Genomic DNA, 24,842 nt, shown 5'->3' on the forward strand with positions numbered 1-24,842 from the left:
CAACTCCAGGACTCCAGGTGTGCCAGCGTGACATACCTGTAAATAAAATAATTATCCAGAAGCACTTTTCATTGATGTCATGACTTTTTGGTGCAACAATCCCATACTGATTCTGTTTAGAGACCAACCCAGACCAGACCACCAGAGCGGAGGTGACCACCGCCACAGTCAGCGTTCCTCGCAGCGAGATGATGGCGTCCACAGTCGGCCTCAGCAACAGCCCCGTGGCCAAGAGCCCAGCCGGGGCCACAGGGAAAGACCAGGTTCTGGTCCCCCGCCGCCGCCTCCTCACAGAGACAGAGAGAAACGAGACAGAGACCAGGTAGGTCCTGGATTGAGATGCTTGCTGGGTCTTTAGTGCTTTATTGTAACACTTCCTGTCTTCAGGATCAAGTGGTGCGCCGTGATCCGCACGGTGAACACAGGCCCAAGTCCAGCTACCAGGTGCGAGATGGCAGCCCGCAGTCTCCCAGGGACAAGAGGCCTCTCTCTGGCCCCAACATCCGCAGCCCAAACCTACCAGTGACGGACGGGGTGATGAAGACCGCCCAGCAGGCTGCACGGCCGTTCAACACCTACCCGAGGACGGAAAGTGACGGGGGACGCAGCCCCACTGGGCCGGTAAGGATTTGTGTCTAAGATCTGAATTAATGATGAAGAAGTGTAGAAAAACACTGTCGTGCTGCTTCAATCCTGATTGTATATACTTTTAAATTTCTTGTGTTCATGATGATGCTCCTGTGTCTCCGCCTTCCAGCCGGTGAGACACAATGAGTCGTCCCCTCAAAATGGGCCGTCCATCTCCCATCGTGGTTCCTCAGGCGCCAAGCCCCCTATCAGCCACCCGCATCCTCATCACACTTCACATCCCAGCCTGAACCCCGACACCCATCACCCGCACACCCCCCACCCTAACATCCCAGCCCCGCGGCCGCCCCTGCCCTCCGGCCCACCGCCATCAGGCGCTCCGCCTCCGACGCGCTCCCCCCAGAGGGAGCCACAGAGGGTTTCCCATGAGCAGTTTCGTGCAGCGCTACAGATGGTTGTGGACCCCGGCGATCCACGCACATACCTGGACCACTACATTAAGATTGGCGAGGGGTCCACGGGGATCGTATGCATTGCTACCGTTAAGACGACGGGCAAACTTGTCGCTGTGAAGAAGATGGACTTGAGAAAACAACAACGCAGAGAGCTTCTCTTCAACGAGGTAAGAGCTGCATCACCTGAGGACGTATTCAGCATGCCATAATATTAGGGACAAGCACCTGCTATTTTTAGTGCCCGTCTTCAGTCCCTGTCTCTGTGGCAACTTCAGGTGGTGATCATGCGGGACTACCACCATGAGAACGTGGTGGAGATGTACAACAGCTACCTGGTGGGAGACGAGCTTTGGGTCGTCATGGAGTTCTTGGAGGGAGGAGCTCTTACAGACATTGTGACACACACCAGGTGAGCAGTCATATTCTATTAGCTGTTGCTCCCAACAGCAGGTGGCCATTTTTTTTGTTTTGTTTTTATTTATTCCTCCAGAAATGAGTAGGCACCTGTTGCCCGCCACAAGAGGGCAGTATAGTTCTTCATAGCTACACAGACTTCTAAACCGCCTTGGTGTTGTAGCTTGTGTGTCTAAAAATGTACTCCCCCTATGTGTGGCTGAAAGATGACACTATCCTTGCCTCCCCAGGATGAATGAAGAGCAGATTGCCACTGTGTGTCTGTCTGTCCTAAAGGCCTTGTCCGTGCTGCACACGCAGGGCGTCATCCACCGCGATATCAAAAGTGACTCCATCCTCCTCACGCATGACGGCCGGGTATGTCGCTGCCGCACCAGCATCACACAGCTCATACTCAACAGTGCCAGGCTCACATTAAAGCTGTTAAACTCAGCAATCACTTTTTAAATGTCACAGGAAGCACTGAGCTGACTGCCAACTACTGCAGGAGGCATCCGGTAGCACTTCTGTGGTCTTATAATGCAGGTTTACAACATTTACTTCAGCAGCCACAGCCCATCTTTACAGCAGTCACCATCCATAATGTTGTGTTGGACGTCCAACAGGAACAAAAAGCCCTAGTTTCAACCACCAAAACACAACTACCACTTCCTGATTCTCCTTTCTGTAGAAATAAAATCAACACCAAAGCACTTCATGTGTGTCAAACTCTTTACTGTCAGTCAGCTGGTTCTCATCTATACATGCAGCCATGTGTGGATATTTACAGAAAGAAGGGCAGGCACAAAGTCATAAGTGGACTTCTCCATTGCTGAAGCTGCAGCCATGCCTGAATGCTTTTCATGTGTGTTTGCCTCTGCAGATGGGCACAAAAAAAATGAAGTACTGTACAACTTGTTGAAATGTGGTGTTAAAACACATTTTAACCATCAGGGCAGAGATCAGGTGACTTTATTTGTACCAGGAACTAAACAAGACTAGCATCAAAAACTATTTAAAACAGGTGCAATGGCTAAAATGAATGCATGCATTATAAGGCAAAAAATAGATGAATAAACAATGTGTTTGCATAGTGATATAAAATACCACATTTTCAAGGCAATATTTCACCGAAATATCTTGACTCAAGTGGACTATCTGGAAGTGCAAGCAGCTGCTGTGAGCATAAGAACCGTTTGATGACAAAAAGTCATTTAATAAACACAAAATAATGCTGAGTTTGTGTGCCTGCAGGTGAAGTTGTCAGACTTCGGCTTCTGCGCTCAAGTGTCGAAGGAAGTGCAGCGGAGGAAGTCCCTGGTCGGCACACCATACTGGATGGCGCCCGAACTCATATCCCGACTTCCCTACGGGCCTGAGGTGGACATCTGGTCCCTGGGCATCATGGTCATAGAGATGGTGGACGGGGAGCCGCCTTACTTCAACGAGCCGCCACTCAAAGCCATGAAGATGATCCGAGACAATCTGCCCCCCAAACTGAAGAACCTGCACAAGGTACACGCAGTGAACACAAGCAGTAATACGAGAGAAGGACATACTGGTCCTCTGGTCACGTCCAAGTTAATGAGCCAAACCAAACCACTTGTGTGTGTGTTGTTTGTGGGGAGAAGTACCGTAATTTGCGGACTACAGAGCACATCAGTATGTAAGCCGCACCCACTAAATGTAAAGAGAAAAAGATTTGTACATATATAACCCGCACCTGCCTATAAGCTGTAAGTGTCCTTGTCATAACATTGGATATTTAATACACAGAAAGATTGTGGACAGAATTGTTTTTTTAAAACCTTTGACTGAGTACCGTATTTTCACGACCATAAGGCGCAACCGTATTAAAAGACGCAGTCTCTATTACAGGTGCTATTTCTGTATTTAACACATACACAAGGCACACCGTATTATTGGGCTCAGGTATGCACGCTAAAACATACCATGTCGCTCAGAAGTCAATAAGGAAGCACCAGTGCTTTATTTCTTTAGACAGATTAACAGCAGAACTCTCATTCAGTTTATCAAACACACTTGAAATCAGGATGGTCATCACTCAACACAACAGTCTCAGTGATGGTGCACAACGAAAAACATCACACAGCAACGCAAAAACAGACAAGACATGACCGCTATTTTTGCAGAATAACTAACAACTATGTAGTTCAAACATGTAACTTTAAGAGCATTTGCACCAAAACACTACCGCAAAGCACGCTATTGCTTTTCAAAGTATTTAACATTATACTCACGTTATTTTTTATCAATCCTCATCCACAAATCCATCAAAGTCCTCATCTTTTGTATCCCAAATGAACAGCAGGGCAAGTTCTCCATCAAACACGCCAGGTTCCCTGTCGTCATTGTCAGAGTCAGTCTCGTTGCCATGCGGCGCCTCAGAAATGATGCTGGCTTTTGCGAACGCTCGAACAACAGTGCATCAGGCACGTTAGCCCAAGCATCCACAATCCATTCACAAAATTGGTGCGTAACTCGCACAGCGCTGCCTCCCAGTCTTAGTGAAGCTGTGTTCACTAGCTGTCATCCATCGCTCCCACACCGCTCACAACTTCACTTTAAACGCCATGTTTACACCGATGATCCAGCGATTGGAGTTCCTTCGTGAAGCGTCCCGGAATGATGTCAAGCTCCAAGTTCATTTGCTGCACGGTTTTTCACAGCGGCTGTGGTGACGTGTGGGGAAAAAAACATCCGGTCTCTTTCCATACACGTCACTCAGCCCCTTTGATTGGTCCGGCTGGAAACTTTTCTTTAGGCAGCATCTTCCTCTTAAATCACCACAGGCAGCAGTTTCTGTCCATTACCATGGCAACCAAGCACAACAGTAAAAGCCGACTACTTGTGCCCCGTTTTGTGTATCGCTACCATGCTGGTCCCCTTCTCTACAGTGTGGTTCACCGGGATGTTGAAAGTGAGTGGCACGTCGTCCATGTTGGGGATGTAGTTGGGCTGGATGTGCTTTTCTGCAGTTTTTACTGCAGTAGGAGCGGAAGATGGCCAGCTTTCCTTGTAATCCACTGGATGTTGCTGCGCCACGGTAGTCCTTGCCCGGATGGATAGATATAGATGGATATAGATGATGTACAGTCAAACTATAGCGGCCACTTTTGAAGTCTCCCTCTAGTGGCCGCTATGGACAGGTGGCCTCTATAGACAGGTTGGTGTCAGTTTGAATGTTGGCCAGTAGAGGGAAAAAAAGGGGGGGGGGAATAAAAATTAATGTTGACCAGTAGAGGGCACTGTGGGACTGCGGATAAAAGTTGTACAGCACTACTAGGCTTGTTATTATCCACGACCCACAGAACAAAGCTGTGCTAGTAATGTCTTAGGCTTGTTTTTAATATTTTACTTTTTATACGGCAGAGTGTCTTTACAGATTTAGTTCATCGGGAAGTGACGGTGGGCGTCCCGAGCAGGAGAGCTAGGCTCAGTGCTCGCTGTGAGTTTCGAGAGAGTTGAGAAGTGTGTTTATGTTGGCGTGGATGTAAAGTCCTGCAGTGTTCTCCGCTGTTAATAAAGCGATTAAAGTGTATCAGCGACGTGAGTCTCTCCTTCCCCACAACAAGCGGCATTACAGTATTGACCAGTGCACATTGTCTCACACCAGGAAATAAACGGTGTTACTTGTTACAGGCATTGCCTGGACAGCTATGTAGTGGGGCTTGTTTAACCTTTGGCTTGTGGGCAAGCAGAAAGGAGAGACGAGACGTGTGTGTGTGTTCTGAGATGCTCTCTGGTGGCCGCGTTCAATAAATAAAGTTGGCAGAAGCAACAGGAGAAGTTTCCTTCTTTGCTTCGGAGCTGAATAACACTGACAAGTTAACAGACTAGTAGCGAACGGAAAAGAAAACGGCTTTGTTTGTGTCGAATACAGAAGATGAGGACTTTGATGGATTTGTGGATGAGGACGGATCAAAAATAACGTGAGTACATTCTAAAATACTTCAATTAAGTACAACCGAACACAGTTTTGCTCCCGCTGCCGCATGCATGCTAGCGTATGTTTTTTTTTTAATTGTAGCGTCGCTGGGAGCACGTCCTGTTCCCAGCCTACTTTGCGGTAATGTTTTGGTGCAAATGCTCTTAAAGTTACATGTTTGACCAGGAAATAGCAAGCTCAAAAGAAGACGGCTTTTTTATGTGGAACAACTGACAGTTTGTGTGGATCTTGTGAATGATTGTGACTGAGCTATGACTCAGTAATTAAAGTCTACACACAACGGCTTCATTGATTGAAAAAACAAACTTTTTCATGCATGAAGCTTCTACTTGAGTTGGTAATTTGGCCCCTATATGCGGTCAGATATTGACCAAGAGAGACAAAATGGGTGGCCGCTGGCCGCGTTAGACAGGAGACTGCTATACACAGGGTCTATAACATGTAAATTTTCCGCGGGGGATTTTTCAGTGGCCGCTATAGGCAGGTGGCCATTCTATAAAGGTGGCTGCTAAGACAGGTTTGACTGTAGATGGATAGATATAAAATATACCTATATAACTACTGGGGCGTGCCTTTAGCTTCCTCAGTCACGTCCACCTTTCCTCTATATAAGCAGCTTGTTGGTAGAAGACGCTCCCCGTCAGTCGAGCGGAGAGCTCATCAAAGTCACACAGCAACACTTACAGATTTTGGAACTTGTTACACACATAAGGCGCCCCGCTCATTTTGGACAAAATTTAAGACTTTTAAGTGCGCCTTATGGTCGTGAAAATACGGTAAATGCTTTTTTCTAAACAGTGCCCAACAGTGCATGTAACATGGATAGTTAAACAGTAGCCTACCAGAAAAGTTATTCATCACCATCCTCCTCTTCCTGCTGGGAGCTAAAACCACTAAAGTCGTCTTCTTCAGCATCACAATTGAACAGCCTCATAATTCCGTCATCACACACTTTGTCAATCTCTCTCTCGTGCTCTCGCTGTCGCTGTCTGACTCACTTTTGTCTTGAGGCAAATTAGCCATTTAGCTCGAGGTATCCTCTTCATCACGCAGTAGTCCAGTCTTTCGAAACCTGTTGGTGATAGTTGACAGTTGGCAGTCTGAGCAGTCCAAACAGAAGCTGTAGTAATTCTACACTTGATCAAACTTACTTAAGATGTGTCAGATTGCTGGATAATTATGACTTCAAAATGTGGTATTAGCGTCCATGTCACTACTTGCACTCAAAGCAGTTTTTAGTCATAAATTAGCTGCATCACTGTACAAGCACAGTGTTCAAAGCGTGAGGAAAAAAGTAGCGGCTTATACACCAGAAGTTACGGTAGGTTGCTTCATCTTTGCAGATTAAAACGAAAAAAGGAACTACCCACAACTTTCCACAATGCCACAATGGATGCTAAAAACACACCAGGCCTAGTGAGGATCTACCGTACCAAAAAAAGAACAAAAAATGTTGGTAGAGAAACAGCAACTGGTGGTGGGAGTTGGATAGGAAGAAACAGAGGAGACTCTCGCAGCTCAGTAGCAAGCAGAGCGTACCATCCGTTCTCTATCTTTTAACTGTACCTCTTTGTTTCTCCCCTCACCGTAAATCAGAACATCTGCGGAGAAAAGCAGAAAAGTATTAGTAATAGTAAGTATTAGTATTAGTAGTACTAAGTGATTGATGCCTTTGCTATGTTCACCCTGGAGTCTTACTGCTCACTGAATGTGAGTCTGCATACTTCTCCTCTTAATGCTAGTGATATCCGATCATAGCTGACTGATATTATAGGCTAATGTTTTCATGAAAATGTGATATCTGTCCATAATGCCATCGATTTTTGTCTGCCAATAATGATAGTGGCACATGATTGATGACATTGTGCACTGTGCTATCTGGAATCACTTTCAATTTCACGTTTGAATTGTACATATGCAATACTTCTAATCTAATATCACACCTCAGGAAGAATCGCTCGTTCTCACACGTAGCTAGCGTACCTTTCTGGGCTAGCTTTCTAGTTAGCTTTGAAAATTGAGTCGCTGCCAGAAATGTTTTATTGGATTCTTGTTTATTAAGGCTGAATCCCAGTTCTACCCCGAAGCCCTTCCCCTTCCCCTGACACATATGCATGAATGATGGGATACAACTATTAATCCATCCATCCATCTTCTACCGCTTATCCGAGATTGGGTCACGGGGGCAACAGCCTCAGCAGGGAGGCCTAGATTTTCCTCTCCCCGGCCACTTCATCCAGCTCCTCTCGGCGGATCCCGAGGCGTTTCCAGGCCAGTTGGGAAACATAGTCTGTCCAACGTGTCCTGGGTCTTCCCGAGGCCTCTGCCGGTCGGACTTGCCCTGAACACCTTCCTAGGGAGGCGTTCGGGAGGCATCCTGACGAGATGCCCAAGCCACCTCATCTGGCTTCTCTCAATGCGGAGGACTAGCGGTTCTACTCAGTCTCTCCCGGATGACAGTGCTTCTCACCTTATCTCTAAGGGAGAGCCCAGCCACACTATGGAGAAAACTCATTTCGGCCGCTTGTACCCGCAATTTTATCCTTACGGTCACTACCCAAAGTTCATGACCATAGGTGAGGGTAGGAACGTAGATCGACCGGTAAATTGAGAGCTTTGCCTTTTGGTTTAGCTTTCTCTTCACCACAACAGACCAATGTAGAGTCCGCATCACTGCAGACGCCGCACCAGTTTGCTTGTCGATCTCGCGTTCCATCCTTCCCTCACTCATGAACAAGACCCCAAGGTACCTAAACTCCTCCACTTGGGGCAGGATCTCATCCCCGACCTGGAGATGGCATTCCACCCTTTTTCGGGCGAGAACCATGGACTCGGACTTGGAGGTGCTGATTTTCATCCCGGCCACTTCGCAACACCCTGGCTGCGCCTAGAAATTCTGTCCATAAAAATAATGAACAGAATTGATGACAAAGGGCAGCCCTGGCAGAGTCCACCCCTCACTGGATACGGGTCCGACTTATTGCCGGCAATGCGAACCAAACTCTGACACCGGTCATACAGGGAACGAACAGCCTGAATTAGCTGATCCGAGACCCCATTCTCCCGGAGTACTTCCCACAGAATTCCTTGAGGAACACGGTGGAATGCCTTCTCCAAGTCCACAAAACACATGTAGACTGGTTGGGCAAACTCCCTTGCACCCTCAAGCTGAGAGTGAACAGCTGCCCCACAGTTCCACGACCAGGACGAAAACCACATTGCTCCTCCTGGATCCGAGATTCAACTATCCGGCGGATCCTCCTCTCCAGAACCCCTGAATAGACCTTACCAGGGAGGCAGAGGAGTGTGATTCCACGATAGTTGGAACACCACCACCCCGGTCTGCCAATCCAGAGGTACTGCCCCCGATGTCCACGCGATGCTGCAGAGTCGTGTCAACCAAGACATGCCTACACCATCCACAGCCTTAAGGAACTCCGGGCAGATCTCATCCACCCCTGGGGCCCTGCCACCGAGGAGCTTTTTGACAACCTCAGCAACCTCAGCCCCAGAGATAGAAGAGCCCACCGTGGAGTCCCCAGGCTCTGCTTCCTCATAGGAAGACGTGTCGATGGGATTGAGGAGGTCTTCGAAGTATTCTTTCCACCGATCCACAACATCCCGAGTCGAGGTCAGCAGCTCACCATCCCCACCATACACGGTGTTGACGGTCCACTGCTTCCCCCTCCTGAGACGCCGAATGGTGGTCCAGAATCTCTTCAAAGCCGTCCGGAAGTCATTCTCCAGAACTCCTCCCATGTCCGAGTTTTTGCCTCAGCGACTGCCAGAGCCGCAGACTGCTTGGCCTGCCGATACCTGTCAGCTGCTTCCGGAGTCCCATGAGCCAAAAAGACCCGATAGGACTCTTTCTTCATCTTGACGGCATCCCTCACCACTGGTGTCCACCAACGGGTTCTGGGATTACTGCCACGAGAGGCACTGGCCACCTTACGGCCACAGCTCCGATCAGCTGCCTCAACAATAGAGGCATGGAAAATGGCCCATTCAGACTCAATGTTCGCCACCTCCCTCGGAACATGGTCGAAGCTCTTCCGGAGGTGGGAGTTGAAACTCCTTCTGAAAGGGGACTCTGCCAGTCGTTCCCAGCAGACACTCACAATACGTTTGGGCCTGTCAGGTCTGATCGGCATCCTCCCCCACCATCGGAGCCAACTTACCACCAGGTGGTGATCAGTTGACAGCTCCGCCCCTCTCTTCACCCGAGTGTCCAAAACATATGGCCGCAAGTCCAATGATACGACCACAAAGTCAATCATGGAAGTGCGGCCTAGGGTTTATCGACTGTGACGAGCACAGAAGTTCAATAACAAAGCACCGCTCGGGTTCAGATCAGGGGGGCCGTTCCTCCCAATCACGCCTCTCCAGGTCTCACCGTCGCTACCAACGTGAGCGTTAAAGTCCCCCAGCAGAACAAGGGAATCGCCTGAGGGAGCACTCTCCAGTACTTCCTCTGGAGACTTCAAAAAGGGTGGGTACTCTGAACTGCTGTTTGGCGCATAAGCACAAACAACAGTCGGGAACCGTCCCCCCCACTTGAAGGCGGAGGGAAACTGCCCTCTCGTTCACCGGGTTAAACTCCAGGCATGCAGGCCACAAGCCGAGGCGCAACAAGAATTGCCACCCCTGCCCGTCGCCTCTCACTGCTGGCAACGCCAGAGTGGAACAAAGTCCAAGTTGTTGGTGGGATACCAATTGATAACGGTATCGGGAATGAAATATGGTATATTGCAGGGGTCGGGAATCTTTTTGGCTAAGAGAGCCATGAAAGCCACATATTTTAAAATGTATTTCCGTGAGAGCCATATCGTATTTTTTTAACACCGAATACAACCGAATGTGTGTATATTTAAGGAAGATTTAAAGGAGGGACAACCCCAATAATAATCAAGTTTTGGTGTCTGACACGGAAAACATGGGTAGGACAGCTGGCATCGTGCCAGAAAATAAAATGGATGGATTAAAATGCATTAGAATGCACACTTTTAATGTTATTTTTAACACTGTGATTTCTGTAATGTTTTACTTTAAAATGTCAGGAAAACAAATTAAAATAAACACATTTTATGGTGTTAAGAAATGTCTGAGAGCCAGATGCAGTCATCAAAAGAGCCTCATCTGGCTCCCGAGCCATAGGTTCCATACCCCTGGTATATTGGATATTGGTAAAAAGCCAGTGTCAATCTTGTCTACTTCACACCCTGAGTCCATTAAGCTCTCTGTCTCCCCCCCCCCGTTCCTGCCCCCAGGTGTCCCCCCTACTCAAAGGCTTCCTGGACAGGATGTTGGTACGCGACCCAGCCCAGCGCGCCTCGGCCAGTGAGCTCCTCAAACACGCCTTTCTGACTAAGGCGGGACCGCCATCCTGCATCGTCCCGCTCATGAGGCAGAACAGGATTAAATGAGGAGGTCAGAGGTCACGGACTACTTCCACTCACTGGACACTACAAGGAGCAAAGTGGGCCTACCTTTTTTTTTCTACTGTGGGGAGTGTGTTCCCTGGATACTGAGCAATAATTTGGTATGTGTGTGTGTGTGTGTGTGTGTGTGTGTGTGTGTGCGTGTGTGTGTTAATGGAGGACCCGGAACTTTTTTCTGAGTTTTATTTGGACTTCGCTTGGATTTTTAAGTGTGAAGGAGCCACGTGTTGTTGTTTTTTTTTTTGTTTTTTTAAGAGACCACACGTGTCCAAAAGAGACCCCCCTGGTCCCAGTTGGACTTGACTACTGAGGGATGTTCATGAGTCCAGGCAAGCTTCCTGGTGTAAAACCAGAAAACATGAAGTCAAAAGGTAAACACTGGAGTCTGTTGTGCTTGTGTAAGTATGATGAAGATGGAGCGTGAGAGAGAGCGATATCACTGTCATGTCATCTCTGTTTTTACCCTGATCATGGACTTTACCTGTTGTGATGATTTTTGAAGCACTGTCAACACTAGAAGCTGCACTCACCTTCATCTTTCACGCATTTTAAATAATTTTTTAGATCACATGTTTTTTGTACAAAAAAAAAAGTGACTAGATGAAGCTGATCTTGATTTAGGATGTTACGACATTAAGCAAACTCACTTTACAAACGGTGCTTTTTGTTTTTTTTATACCAAACAAAACCAGCGTGGGTTGATCATGTAGCGATTCTTCAACTGGACGTACACGTCATTCTTTTTATACACTAGCTGTGCTTTTTACATTTGTAGCGGAGGTGAACAAGCTGGTACGTCCTAGTTCACTTTAACCAGCTGGGGGCAGTGACTACCTTTTATCCCGACTGTTTTTTTTTTGTTTTTTTTTTTTGTCCCCCCTCCTGGCTTGGAAGAGCAAATCAGTCCTGTGGCAGTGTGGATGTAGGTTAGTTAGGTTAACATTAGACCTTTCACCCTACCCCCACCCTGGCCCCCCAAACATTAACAGAAAAGAATGTGTGCTTTGTACTTTGGAGCAGCGAGTCACCCGTTAAGAATTTGTTGAAGCGACAATCAGCTGCACTTGAAAGAGTTTGTGTTGTGACATTTTCCTTCTTCGCAGTCTTTAAACACCAAATGCTCTAAACTCCCGAAACTAGAATAACACTCAAAATAGACCTCCGCCAGGATCACGCTACCCTAATAGTGGGACGAGTGGATCAGTAACGGTAACGCGTACAATAGGGACAAGTGGACGTTTCTCAATGTGAACAAAAAAAATGTGTCCAGATCTGCACCACAATCGATGAACGGGTTCATCCCTTTGTTACACAGTTTTGTTTTTGTGTAAAACTACTGCTACTAAATGCATCATGCTAAAAGCAATCCAGTGTATGTCAATGTATGCTAAGCTGTCTGAACAAAACAACATCTTAGCTTTGTACTATAGCTGACAAAGCAAATGGGTGTAATATAACAATGAATTCATTTTATTTTTACAATATCCCTAGGGACAATTCACAAAAAAAATGTGCGGGCTGAGAGCGGGCCCTGGGGCTGCGCTTTGGACACCCCTGACATAAACAGACGTAATGACAACACCGCTTCCTTGGTGGAGGTAACCAGACAAGTTGTATGCTTGTACAATGGAACCTCAGGTAATGTGTTTTTTGGGGTTAACGTAGAAAATGTACGCCAAAATTCTGCCCCGATTTGCATTCATTATTTGGTCAGCAAACTTGTTGTGTTATTAATACGCTGTGTGAGTCCAACTGTGTTCTTAATGTTTGTTTTTTTAAATAACAAAACACCTTTGTTAGTGTCCTATTAGCTTGCGGATACAGTCGTCCCTCGCAGTATCGCGGTTCTATTATCATTCCGCCGCTACATCGCTGTTTTTAATAAATTATGATCAAATGAAATGATCACTGTTTTGTGGTAGACTATAGTCTTATTAGTCAAAGCATATTGAAATGCAAATGATATGTAGTATTCTGGCCACTAGGCAGCAGTAATGTTACATGGATAAGACATGCATCCTTTTTACACCACCCTACCTTGCACTTATTTTAGCCAGCCTGGATGCAGAGTGAAAAAAGGTTCTCCTCCCATTTCATGTGGAAGTGGTAAGTTGGTGGCTTCTTACTTTGTCCTTTGTCCCTGCTCTGTTTGAAACCCTTTCTTAAATTTAGAAGCAATATATTCAAGGCTGACTGGTTAGCTTATTAGCTCTCTGGCTTGCTAGCCGTGTAGTCCCCCTCTAGCACAATAGTTGTGCAATCCGATGTAAACAATGAATAATAGGAGTGTAATGGTGACTCTAATAATGTTAAAAGCCGTAAACAGGGTTTCTATGCTATTTGAAAATATCCAATTTATTAACATGGATTCCTATACTACGGAAATTAATTTATCACGGTCGGGCCGGGAACCAATTAACTGCTATAAACAAGGGACGACTGTACATCAAAGCAGAAGTCAGCTCTGTTGCCCATCTGTGATGTCATCAGAGGTTGACTGAGGTTCTTTTCTAACACAGTAACGCCGCAAGTCTCAAAAATGCTCAGACAAAACACGTTTTTATAGTTTTACTATTTCTCATTTCTTATGGCAAAAATTGATTTGGTTAGCGTACGTTTCGGTTAGAGTCAGACCTTCTGGAACACTAACCCAGGTTCCACTGTAGTTCCATGACTAGGCTAGCTAACGCTGGCGACTAGAACTAGTTTGTACGCGCGACTCGCTGGCCTCCCAACACTACGTATGACAACGTTCCCGGCACAATTGTCTTTACGTCCGCATGTTTTTTTTTTGTTTTTTTTTTCTTTTTTTGAGGGACAAGATGGCGTCCAAGGACCAGGACACCTCACTGCCGAGCTTCCACAAACTTCCCGTAAATCCTTTTTTTAAAATGTTTTTTTAATCCTTTGCCAACTAGCAACGTAACCGTTGCTGTTCAGGGTTTTAGTGCCTTGCTCTGCATCATCTTCTAGAAACAAACGGTTCTGCTGGTCGGCGGAGACGTGGTGTGGCGTGGCCGGCCAGCTTCCTGTGTAAATACGACCATGTTATTTTATGTGTACACTTTGCTTGCCGGTGACGTTATCGTCAGCGCCATCTTGTGTTTTCACTGGGATTGACTGTCATGAAAATAAAAGACTTTTGAGTTGGAAATGTGACTTCTTGGATTGTTGCAGAGAGAGATTATAAACATTGATGATGTCACCGGGTTTGTCTGGCTCTCTTGTATTTTGTATTTTTTTTCATGTTTAATGTTTTTCTACCCAACAGCACAGATGAACCTGCTGGAACATTTCAGTCTGCTTTTAATTGACTGAAAAATCCACCAAGCTGAAAGTGTTATGTTAAAATGGTGTGCGTGGGTAAGTGCAAGTTGTTTCTTTAGCGCTCATGAGTCATTTGATGGAGTTGCAGACCACCAACACAGACCCAGAAGTTGAGGAAGACCTTAAACCAGGGTTGTCCAAACTCTATTTTTTTCCACAAAGGCCGCACACTGAAAAATCTAAAGATGGGGGGGCCACTGACATTTTACATTTTGTAAACTAACCCAGGGGTTGTCAACAGGTCTCATCCAGGGACTCACGTTTTCCCATGCTGATTAACTTCTGACCCACTTTTTTAGGACTAAAAAGCATGCTACTTTTAATATTTATTTAAAGAAATAGTCTTCAAAACACATTCATGTCATCTTTTTAAACAAAAATACACTCAATTACTTCTGCTAAATGTATTTCAGAGCACAATTTTAAGAGGATTTTTGTTCTATAATAGTTCATTTTAATTTGTATATATCAAGGAAGGTCAGAAATATATTTTCATAATATTTGTACTTAAAAAAATGACTTCAAATAGACTTCAGACGATCAGGCAATAACAAATATTTTAAGGTCATTTTTGTGACTTGTCTGTGACCCACTTTTTGGTCCCGACCCACCAGTTGAGAAACACTCTTGTAGATGACAAAGTGTATTAGTATGAATTCTTTCTTCTGACATTACTCTTTTTTTCTCTCTTTTCATTTTTTGTTTTTTTATAATTTACAAATATTTTCCTTTCCTTGTAAAATTTCTTTATTCTGATAATAATTTGACTTTATTCCAGTAATATTAAGTGAATAACTTTTCCAAATCTAATATTTCGTGTTTTGTTTCTCATATTTTTTTTCTTTTATTCTCCTAATATTTCAACTTTATACTGATGAAATTACCGCTCTTTTATTTTATTTTTGCAGTTGTTTTTTCCCCCTTGTTGAATTGTATTTTTAATGTGTCAATGGCCCCAAATGGCCCATGTGCTGCACTTAGACACCCCTTCTTTCAACAGCCTGCTGACCTGGCGGGACCTCAGAGTTGTGGAATGTAGGTCTTTTAAGGCCAACAGAAGTCACATCAGGTCTTGTTTAATGTTAAATATGAGCCACGCGATGCCGGATTAGTCATATTCACTCACAGTTCTGCATTTTGGAATAACATGCCCGTTTGAACCCGTGTTTTAAGTGTTAAGTGTTTTATGTGTTAATTGTTTCAAAGGAAAATACTACAGCATTCTGTGCAGTTGAATGAACGATTTTCCAAGCTTTGGTCGTTTAAAATGTTGTTTGACGTGGTCATTAATTTGAATTAATTCAAACTAAAATTGCAAAAAAAAAAAAAGATAGTTCGAGCAGTAATGTGTGTGTTTTAGTTCCTGCCACAGGTGGGAGAAGCCCCGCTTGTTGTTGTTGTCATTTCCGGTCCCATGACGCGCCTACTTCCAAACTCAGAGGGTGGACTTTTTTCCCGGCGGGGGCGTGGCTTGGCTGTGGCGGCGAACCAATGAGGGGCGGCGCGGTGTGGTCACACTCAGCTGGTCCAGGAACGGCGACCAAGGCTCGGCGAACACACTTGTTGCCGAGCAGCAGAAGCGCTACACTGCTTCGTCTTCGTCAACGTTTCCGCTGCCTTCAGGTGAGACGATAATTGAGTTTTGTAAGCTGAAAGATGTTGCTGTAAAATCTTTATGACGACGTGAGCACGACTCATTTAAGATGAGGTCTTTCCTGGTGACGCTTAGCTTTATGTTGGTCATGTTTCTAACGTTGACGCTCTTTAAACAAAAGCCAATTTACGGGACAAAACACAGTATTTGCGAGGGTGTGTATTATTAGAGCACCGTTTGTAATGTGCACATTCTAAAACTGGAGACTGGAAGTAACAAACAAGCAAATTCACCCTAAAAACACATACTGGTACCTCCTTGGGACGGTTTGATTCCCGCGACAGAAGGGGTTCTCAAAAATAGGCTCGGGGTCCGAGATCAGTTTGTATTGGGTCGACAAATGTCAAAGTGGAAGCTGAAAAATCGAGGGTTGCAGCGGGCTACTTTCATATTTTTATATATTTTTAAATTTTGTGAAAAGGCTAAAAAAAAGCCAAGTTATATATTTTTTACATTTTAAAAGACAAAACCTTGTGTTATTATTAGTTCTGAGTATCAATATTCCAGCTTTTTCTTGTTACATTGTGCCTTTTCACTCTATTTTTCCCATTTTTGTTTAATTTCATTTCTACATTTTTTTTCATTCATAATTGTTGCAATACAGTCATCATAGGGTTTTATTTACAGTGTATTATAGTCGCTTCAGGTCCCGACATTTGGGGAAAACCCGGAAAAGCAAGACAGAAGCAGCAAATGTGAAATATATGCATGACCTTTGCACATATTTCCTGTAGTTGTCAGAAAGTGACACCGAAGGGTGACGTTTGTGTGTTGTTCTTGTTCATACATGCTTCTCATGCATAATATCCAATATCCCGCTCTGCTGGCGTCTCTACCGAGTCTGCCAACAAGTTGGCGAGGTCCCAGAAGCCTCCGTCAGTCAGTGTCGACATGTCAGGACGCCCACGCTGCATCTACCCCTCGAAAATGTCATTTACTGTTCATTAGACGGGGGAGATACACTGTTCATGTTTGTACATGCAACACACACTGAAGGTCACACGGAATACACAACATGACATCAATCTGGTGTTCTTCTATGTCCGCTGTTTTTGCCATTAGTCATATTTGTAGCTTCATCCTTACACTTATTTGTCACCTGGATGCTGTTGCTAGGCAGCACATTTACTGTGTCATATTTTTGTGGATGAATGTTCTATTATTGAATGAGTACACTACTCTGGGTTAGTCGGAAATGTTAATCATTTACATTGTTGCTGTTTTTTTGGCCATATTTTACGTGAGGGAAAAGAAGCTGTGTAATATTTGTGCACACCTTGATCTCCTCATTCCCAGTCCCAGACCATCCCACTACCACCACCACATTTTACTGTTGCTATGATGCTCTTTTTCTGAAATACGGCGTTACTTTCACATCAGATGTAATGGGACACACACCTTCCAAAAAGTTAAATTTTCATCTCATCAGACCACATAATATTCTCCCAAAGGTCTTGGGGATCATCAAGAGGTTTTCTAGCAAAATTGAGACCAGCCTTCATGTTCTTTTTGTTCAATAGTGGTTTTGGTCTGTTGTTGTGGGGTCTTTTGTGACCTCTTGAATGAGTCGTCGCTGTACTCTTGGGGTCATTTTGGTTGGCTGGCCACTTCCAGGAGGGTTCACCACTGTTCCATGTTTTGGCCATTTGTGGATAATGGCTCTCACTGTGGTTCGCTGGAGTCCCAAAGCTTTAGAAATGGCTTTATAACCTTTTCCACACTGATAGATCTCAATTAATCTCAGTTAATTTATGTTTTAACAGGGGGGGCAATCACCTTTTCACACAGGGCCAGATTTGGATTTTTTTTCTTCCTTAATAATAAAACGTTTCATTTAAAAACTGCATTTTGTGTTCAGTTGGGTTGTCATTGATTAATATTCAAATTAAAAACATTTAAATGTGACAAACATGCAAAAAAAAATCAGGAAGGGGGCAAACACTTTTTCACGCCACTTTTTCACACCACTGTATGTGTATGAGGTAAATCATCATACACTCTAAATTAGGCCGTATACAGAAAAATGAAAGGACACATGGGCCACTTTGGATTTTTTTTCCTTTAGCTTTTTCTTTATTAAACATGCTAAACCATTCTAATGTGGGTTAGAATATTCCAAGCAGTTAACTATAGTTAAAAAAAAGCAACAACAGATCCCAATACAGCAGATCCCTGCTAATTACCCCCCAGCAAATGACGAACAATTACAAAAAACTGACACACCCAAGAAAGCCTTTTGTTTTTGATACGCTAAACCAGAGCACGGCCCTGCACATTCTAAAAATATAATTTAACAAGAAAAGTAAAAAGTTAAAGCAAAAAAAAAAACAAATCTGCGGTAATTATCAAGAATAAAGTCAAAATATTAAGAGAAAAAAGTTGTAATTTTATGAGAATAATGTCTTAATGGTATGAGGAAAAAAAATGTCATTTTAATAGCATAAAGTAGAAATATTAATATTATATTAGTAATATAATATTAATATGAAAAAATATATATGCTGTTTTGTTGCAATATTATCAGAAATGCACAAAACATTTTTTTTGTAGTTCCTTCCGCAATGAAATAAATGGATTGTACAAGTACTAAATAAAAAAATATATTAGGCCAATACATTTTTATCAGCAATTTTCTTTCTTTTTTCTTTTTACCGTCAAGTAGTCGATCATGTATCACTTCTGAATGTGAATTTTTCAATATATAACTTTAAGAATTTAACAAACATATCCCGAGTGATGTGACTTTATTGCTCAATTAAAGGCAATTCTAATTAATGAATTATAATTTGTATTATTACTTTTTAATTTCAATTAATTAAATATATTACACAAATATGAAACTATAATAATAAATGAAATCTTTCTAAGTATATATATATATATATATATATATATATATATATATATATATATATATATATATATATATATATATATATATATATATATATATATTCTAATTATAATGTATTAATTATAAACATAGATGACACACTGCTTTTTTTTTTAAGTTGTTTGATTTGCTATTTTATTTAAATTATTCCTGAATATCCGAAGTCATGCCGATACTAATTTTTTTGTAGTGTGGCCCTAATCCTCCTTCATAGCAAATAAAAAAGAGATTTATTTATAATGGGTAAATGCTGTGCAAATATGAGTTAAAAGAAAGCACACCTAGTAGAACACAGTTTCAAATGAAGGTATCAACGTAGTAATGTTCTTTTATTTGCAGAAAAATAAATCAAAAGATAGCAGCGGGCCTCAAATGGCCCCTGGGGCGTAGTTTGGACACGCCTGCTCCAAAGAGTTGAAAGTGTTTGTGCTCCTCAGGTTGGATGTCTGCGTCAGTGTCGTCTCCATGGAAGTTCGGACGCATCGGTCAGCTCTGTGTCCTCCTGTTGACCTTCCTGCCCCGCCTCTTTGCAGGTACGGCCCTTAACCCCACCCACTCCTGCTCACCTTTTACGGACATATGATTTCTGCCCTCCGCAGGCAGACTGAGTAACTGCAGTTACCCTCTGGTGCCGGAACATGGCGGCTTCCGCTGCGAGCCCTCGCCCTGCCAAGGTTTCCCCCACAAGAGCTCGGTCCACATGTTCTGCGAGCCCGGGTACCGCCCCAACACATTGGCCGCCGTCGCATGGTGCCACCACGGCGCCTGGAAGCCCCCGCTTCCCGCCTGCGTCCGCCTCAAAGGTGAGGAGGTGATGTTTTTGTGCCGCGTCAGCACATTGGAGGGGATTAAAAGTGGATTCTTCCTGCTTGCCACAATAAAACGCTGAGACAGTTAAAGACACTTGGAGACATTTGAAGACACTTCCTATCTTGTGCATCTCCTGCAGGAAGTTGACTTGCGTTTCACTCTCAACATGACTCACGACAGCGTTTTGGTACTCTTAAGACTTGGGCAAGACACCCTTTCTTCTAATTAGATGAAGTTTTGATATTAGGGCCTCATACAATCGAATAGACAGTTAACCTTTCACCTTACGATGCTAACTTTGATGCTTCACGTGCCTCAAATCCTTTCTATCTTGGCCAAATACTGAGTTTTTAAGATCGAAATGACCCGTAATGCTTTAATTAATTAATCTACACATAATGCAGGAATTAATTTACAGCCGACACATTAATCACTCCATCTACAGATAAGTCTATAATTCACCTACATACTGTACACTGTAATAATCAATTGATTAAACTACAGATAATTCACAAATTAATTCAACTAAAGATAGTAGCATAATTAAGCCAAAACAGTCTTTAGTCTGCCTGAATTAATCTTCAAATAATACATAAAATAAACTGCAGATAATACAGTCATTAAACCACAGACAATACAGTGTTTAATCTGCAGATAATACCTGAATTAATCTCCAAATAAACTGCAGATAATACAGTAATTAAACCGCAGACAATGCCGTAATTAATTTACAGGTAATACATGAATTAATCTCTAAGTAATTCATAAAATAAACTGCAAATAATCCAGTAATTAAACCACAGACATTGCAGTAATTAATCTACAGATAACACCAGTATTAATCTCCAAATAATATGTAGAAAAAACAGCAGGTAATACAGAAATTAAATCACAGACAATGCAGTCATTCATATACAGATAACACATTCATTAATCTCCAACCAATACATGAAATAAACAGCAGAAAATACTGTATTTAAACTGCAGACAATGCAGTCATTTTTCTCCAGATAATATTTGAATTAATCTCTAAATAATACATGCATTAAACTGCAGATAATACAGTAATTAAACCACAGGCAATGCAGTAACTAATTGACAGACATATACATACATAAATTCATCTTAAAGTAAATGAAAAGATAGAATAATAAAATAAGATCAATTAAGCTGCTGATAATGCATTACGTCTAATAGAGTAATTATACCACAGACAATGCAGTAATTACCCTACACATTAATCTACTGTAATTAATTGCCATATAATACATAAATTAAAGTCCAGATAACACAGTCATTAAACTGCATATGCAGTAAATACTGTACAACACAGTAATTAAACCACGGGCAATACATTCATGAATCTACGGATGTTAGAGTAATTAAACATATAATGCATAAATTCAGCTACAGATAGATGCATCAAAGAAAGTGCAGGTTATACAGTAATTATCTGTCGAGAACCAGGGCACACTTTTGTAGGTTTGACCTACTTTACAGGCGCTCTGTGGTTTGTCTTCCAACAGGAAGTGAGATTTGAGAAAGAGGAAACGAAAAGAAGCGAGCGGAATAATTAAATGTGAAGCGGCCCAAACCACACCACATCGCCCACTTTTTTCACCCACAATGCTTTGCTTTGCTTGGCCTCCTCCGCCACAGGGGGCGCTCACGTGAAAGTGGACAGCGGGGTCCACGTGGCGTCCACGGCTGCGGGCGTCTCCATCTTCCTGCTGACCACCACCGCCTGCCTGGTGGTCAAGTCCCGACTGTGCACCTGTCTGTCACACAGGTGAGCGCACCGCTTTGCCGCCCGTCGGCCCGGCCCCCTCCACTCCCCGCTCACGCGTGTGTCTTGTCAGCAGCAGACGGCGGCCGTCAGACCAGCTGGACCTGATGGAGGAGGGACTTCCTGTCACGTTGCCGTCCTACGAGGAGGCGGTGTACGGCAGCTGGGGGCAGCGCCTCCCCACTTGCTCGTCACCGGGCCCCACCCAGCTCCTGTTGGCTCGCGAGCCCCTCGCCGACCAGCCGGGGGACACCCCGCCCCCTTATGAGGAGGTCCAGTCACGGGGCAGAGACAGGACGAGCGAGGTGCTACACGTTTCGTTGTCGGACGACAAGGACATTTGAAGGACAAACAGTTGAACATTTGATTGACAGCTCAAGGATGTGATGACTCAGCACTTTGTTTCTTTTTCTGGGGGAGGGGACGCAGCTGGCTGGCCTCCAGATGGAAGATGATTGGCCAGTTTGCACACATCTCAGTCATTTTTGTAATATTTTTAAATATATGTGTGTGTGTGTGTGTGAGATACGTGCTTGAACACGCGTTTCCATGGCAACCAACTGTGTGAGAATTCCCGCCAGGACTTTGTGACTAAATCTGTTGCAACATGTGCTGGTGTTGTTTTAAAACGCTTCAATTATGATTACTTTTTTAACCACAAGGAAGTAACGTCAACAGAAATAGTTTGCTCCAGGGTCAAACCGTGGCCTTTTTTAGTCGCATTTGAACATTTTTAGCTTAGATTACCCTCAAATTCTGGTGGAATTTTGAGAAAGCGTATCACACACTCTGAATGTAGTGCGTTTCTTTGATGAACTCTTCTAAATAAATAAAAAAAACCATTCTGTGTATATATATATATATATATATATATATATATACAAATATATCTTATAAACTTCCTGTTTGTGATGTCACAGCATTTCCGATGTTGTGTCATCTTCACTGACAAGTTTCATTTCGTGGAATTTGCCGCCACAGTGGGAAACCGTGAATCACCCTTTTTTTTTTAAAAAAAAAGAAGCTCACCCAAATATTAGGAACAGCTGTCAGTATGATGTAACTGCAGCCACAATAGTAATTGTATTGTTCACTGGATATCTCTCAAATGGTGTCCAAAGTGCAGCCCGGGGGCCATTTCAGGCCTGCAGCTCATTGTTTTCATTGGCCCGTGACAGAAATTCTTCTTCAATTATACAGAAGACAAATAAAAACTGGCCCAAAGCCCCCCAAAAAATGTCACCTGCAAACAAAAATGTCCGACTTCCTGTGTGTGTCTTTCAGTGAGTCCTTCCATAATGAATAATCACCAGGATACACATACTCACATGTGGGGGGAAACCGGAGAAAACCCACGAGCGCACGGGGAGTACAAGGAGATGTCCAACGGAGATTCAAACCCAGATCTTCCAGATCTCCTGACTGTGTGGACAACACGTTGACCACTAGGCCACCGTGTGGCAAGAATAATAATAATAATAATAATAATACAGTGGAACCTTGGTTAGTATCATTAATTCATTCGTAATTAATTCCATTCTCGAACTGAAACGGACGCTATCCAAATACATTTTTCCCATAAGAAAGCCAAAAGTGTTAACACAAAACACGTTTTTCTAGTTTTACAACTACAAATACATAAATACATATAAAAGATGAATTAAATTGATGAATTGATTGATGAATAAAAGATGAATTAAAGGGATAAATGAACATTTAAGATTACTTTTAGATCTGATTCTTGACCCGACTGTCCTCAAAGACACCATGTGGCAGCGAGATCAACCACAGCCACCTTCCTGTGTTGACCTGAGTTGTTTCTTGGATTCAGTAGTGTTTCTCACTATACTGTAACCCAAAATAGAGCCAAGGAGCCAAGTTGCAAGTACCAGAATTTTTTTAAATGAAGAAACTGAGAAACACTATTGAATTCCAGAAAGAACTCTTGACAAAACAGGAAGTGTCCATGTGGTGCCCCGCTGCGACAGTAGTCTTCAATTAAGCTAAAAGTAACCTTAAATGCTCATTTATCCCCTTCATTCGTCATTTATATGCATTTAGAATTGTCATATGCATGTAAAACTATTATTATAAAGCTATAAAAACGTGTTTTGTGTTGTGAGGCAACCGCCATTGATGTCATGGACATGGGGCGTAACTTCCGGTTCCGGTCGCCATTTTGTTCGCTAGCTAATAGGACGCTAACAATAAAGGAGGTTTTGTGATGAAAAAAAATAAGAATACAGATGGACTCACGCAGTGTATTAATAACGCAACAAGACTCTCTTTAACCGGAAAATGCACGCAAACCGAGGCAAAATTGTGATGTAAATGTTCCATGCTACCAAAAAAAAACACGCTAACCCGGGGGGGGGGGCGGACGCTAACCGAGATGCCAAGATAGTAAAGAGTAGCAATATTAATAGTAATATTGATAATTACATTTAGGCTGTTTTTGAAATTATATATATTTAATAACTTAGCCTATCATGATCCATATTTTAGTGTGTTTATAATGTGAATAATATAATAATATGTATTGTACACGCTTCCATTTTTCTATATGTGGCCTTCAGTGGAAAAGGACACCCGTGCATCGGGTGGTGCATATGTACCTAATAATGTGAGTGTTCTAAGAGGACTGTAGGCAAAAAAAACATGACTACAGTTCTGTGTTGACTTTGTGGCCATTCCAGGGGCGGATCTAGCTTTTTTGAAAAGGGGGGGTGTGGTGGCCCTCCCCAAGAAATATTTTTAAAATTAGACCTCGTTTCCTGCAATCTGGTGATATCTGAGGCCAATTTTATGTCCTTAATTTCAAGAGTTTGTTGTTATTTTTAATCCTTTGAATATATACTTTAAGCCAAAACATTCTATTTATAAAATTACCGGTACTAGGAGAAACCCATTGTAGTTCAATTTCCTGAAATATTTTCCAATTTGAAGCAGCCGTAAATTCCGAGGATTTTTATATAATTTTATGTCACTGGGGATCGCTTTTCTGGTTAATTTTCATTGAGAATAGACAACAGTTTTCTTCATAGTCATGATGCCAGAACCTTTATTTTGCACCTCCACCTGAATAGCCATGTACAGCACATGTTCAATGTCCAATGTAAATGATCAGCCTGACAGTGGGTTCAGGAATAGCATGCGTCTCGGTTGCATTCTGGCATATGCGTCCACCACGTGCCCATAATTCAGTTGCATGCCAGATGCATGTCCCTATGGACATACATCAGAATCAGGCAAAAAAAATCGCGGGTGCCTCAAACCCCCCCCCCTCTAAATCCGCGCCTGCATTCATCGCAGGGTGACTTCCTGCTGATGCGCAGGTTGTTCCAAAAAAGAGAAGTTGACTTACTGTAAACACACACACGAGTCATTGACAAAAGGTGCTGCTTTGCATTATTTTCTACTTATTTCGTTTTACCCTGAAGTGTCATCTTTGCTTGAGAAATAGAGAAAACATCACGCAGGAAGTCAGCTCTTATAGGGATGGGTGGGTCAATCCAAATATTGATATTA

General features: G+C 43.2%; 2 protein-coding genes across 5 annotated transcripts in view; both read left to right on the forward strand.

The window, feature by feature from the left end:
• The window catches only part of pak4 (p21 protein (Cdc42/Rac)-activated kinase 4), a 28,458-nt gene extending 13,998 nt beyond the window's left edge, over positions 1 to 14,460 (forward strand). Inside the window, exons 4-10 of one of the 3 annotated variants that reach the window (XM_054794507.1) lie at positions 121 to 322; positions 388 to 621; positions 758 to 1,210; positions 1,319 to 1,452; positions 1,688 to 1,814; positions 2,691 to 2,951; positions 10,674 to 14,458. In XM_054794507.1, the coding sequence (XP_054650482.1) occupies positions 121 to 322; positions 388 to 621; positions 758 to 1,210; positions 1,319 to 1,452; positions 1,688 to 1,814; positions 2,691 to 2,951; positions 10,674 to 10,829 (1,567 nt within the window). In that variant the 3' untranslated portion in view covers positions 10,830 to 14,458. Of the gene's footprint in view, positions 1 to 120; positions 323 to 387; positions 622 to 757; positions 1,211 to 1,318; positions 1,453 to 1,687; positions 1,815 to 2,690; positions 2,952 to 10,673 lie in introns of all 3 variants that reach the window. The other 2 variants (XM_054794509.1, XM_054794508.1) reach the window with 2 other exon arrangements.
• Positions 14,461 to 15,704: 1,244 nt separating this feature from the next.
• On the forward strand, positions 15,705 to 22,946 carry zgc:152863 (uncharacterized protein LOC562658 homolog). Of its 2 annotated transcripts, none has more exons than XM_054794467.1 (5): positions 15,705 to 15,794; positions 19,156 to 19,251; positions 19,318 to 19,521; positions 21,188 to 21,317; positions 21,388 to 22,946. In XM_054794467.1, the coding sequence occupies exons 2-5, from the start codon at positions 19,161 to 19,163 to the stop codon at positions 21,656 to 21,658; spliced, it is 696 nt and encodes a 231-aa protein (XP_054650442.1). In that variant the 5' UTR covers positions 15,705 to 15,794; positions 19,156 to 19,160; the 3' UTR covers positions 21,659 to 22,946. The 2 variants fall into 2 exon arrangements, with proteins under 2 accessions (XP_054650442.1, XP_054650443.1); XM_054794468.1 differs by having other exon boundaries at positions 21,391 to 22,936.
• Positions 22,947 to 24,842: the final 1,896 nt, after the last annotated feature.

The sequence above is a fragment of the Dunckerocampus dactyliophorus genome, chromosome 12 (assembly GCF_027744805.1).
Source record: "Dunckerocampus dactyliophorus isolate RoL2022-P2 chromosome 12, RoL_Ddac_1.1, whole genome shotgun sequence".
Taxonomy (NCBI): Eukaryota; Metazoa; Chordata; class Actinopteri; order Syngnathiformes; family Syngnathidae; genus Dunckerocampus; species Dunckerocampus dactyliophorus.

What these genes read in the sequence shown, in the direction of transcription:
- zgc:152863 (XM_054794467.1), top strand. Translation starts at nt 19,161, where the DNA reads ATGTCTGCGTCAGTGTCGTCTCCATGGAAGTTCGGACGCATCGGTCAG. An exon ending in CCTGCCCCGCCTCTTTGCAG is followed by an intron (nt 19,252 to 19,317) that starts GTACGGCCCTTA and finishes TGCCCTCCGCAG; the next exon opens with GCAGACTGAGTAACTGCAGT. An exon ending in TGCACCTGTCTGTCACACAG is followed by an intron (nt 21,318 to 21,387) that starts GTGAGCGCACCG and finishes GTGTCTTGTCAG; the next exon opens with CAGCAGACGGCGGCCGTCAG.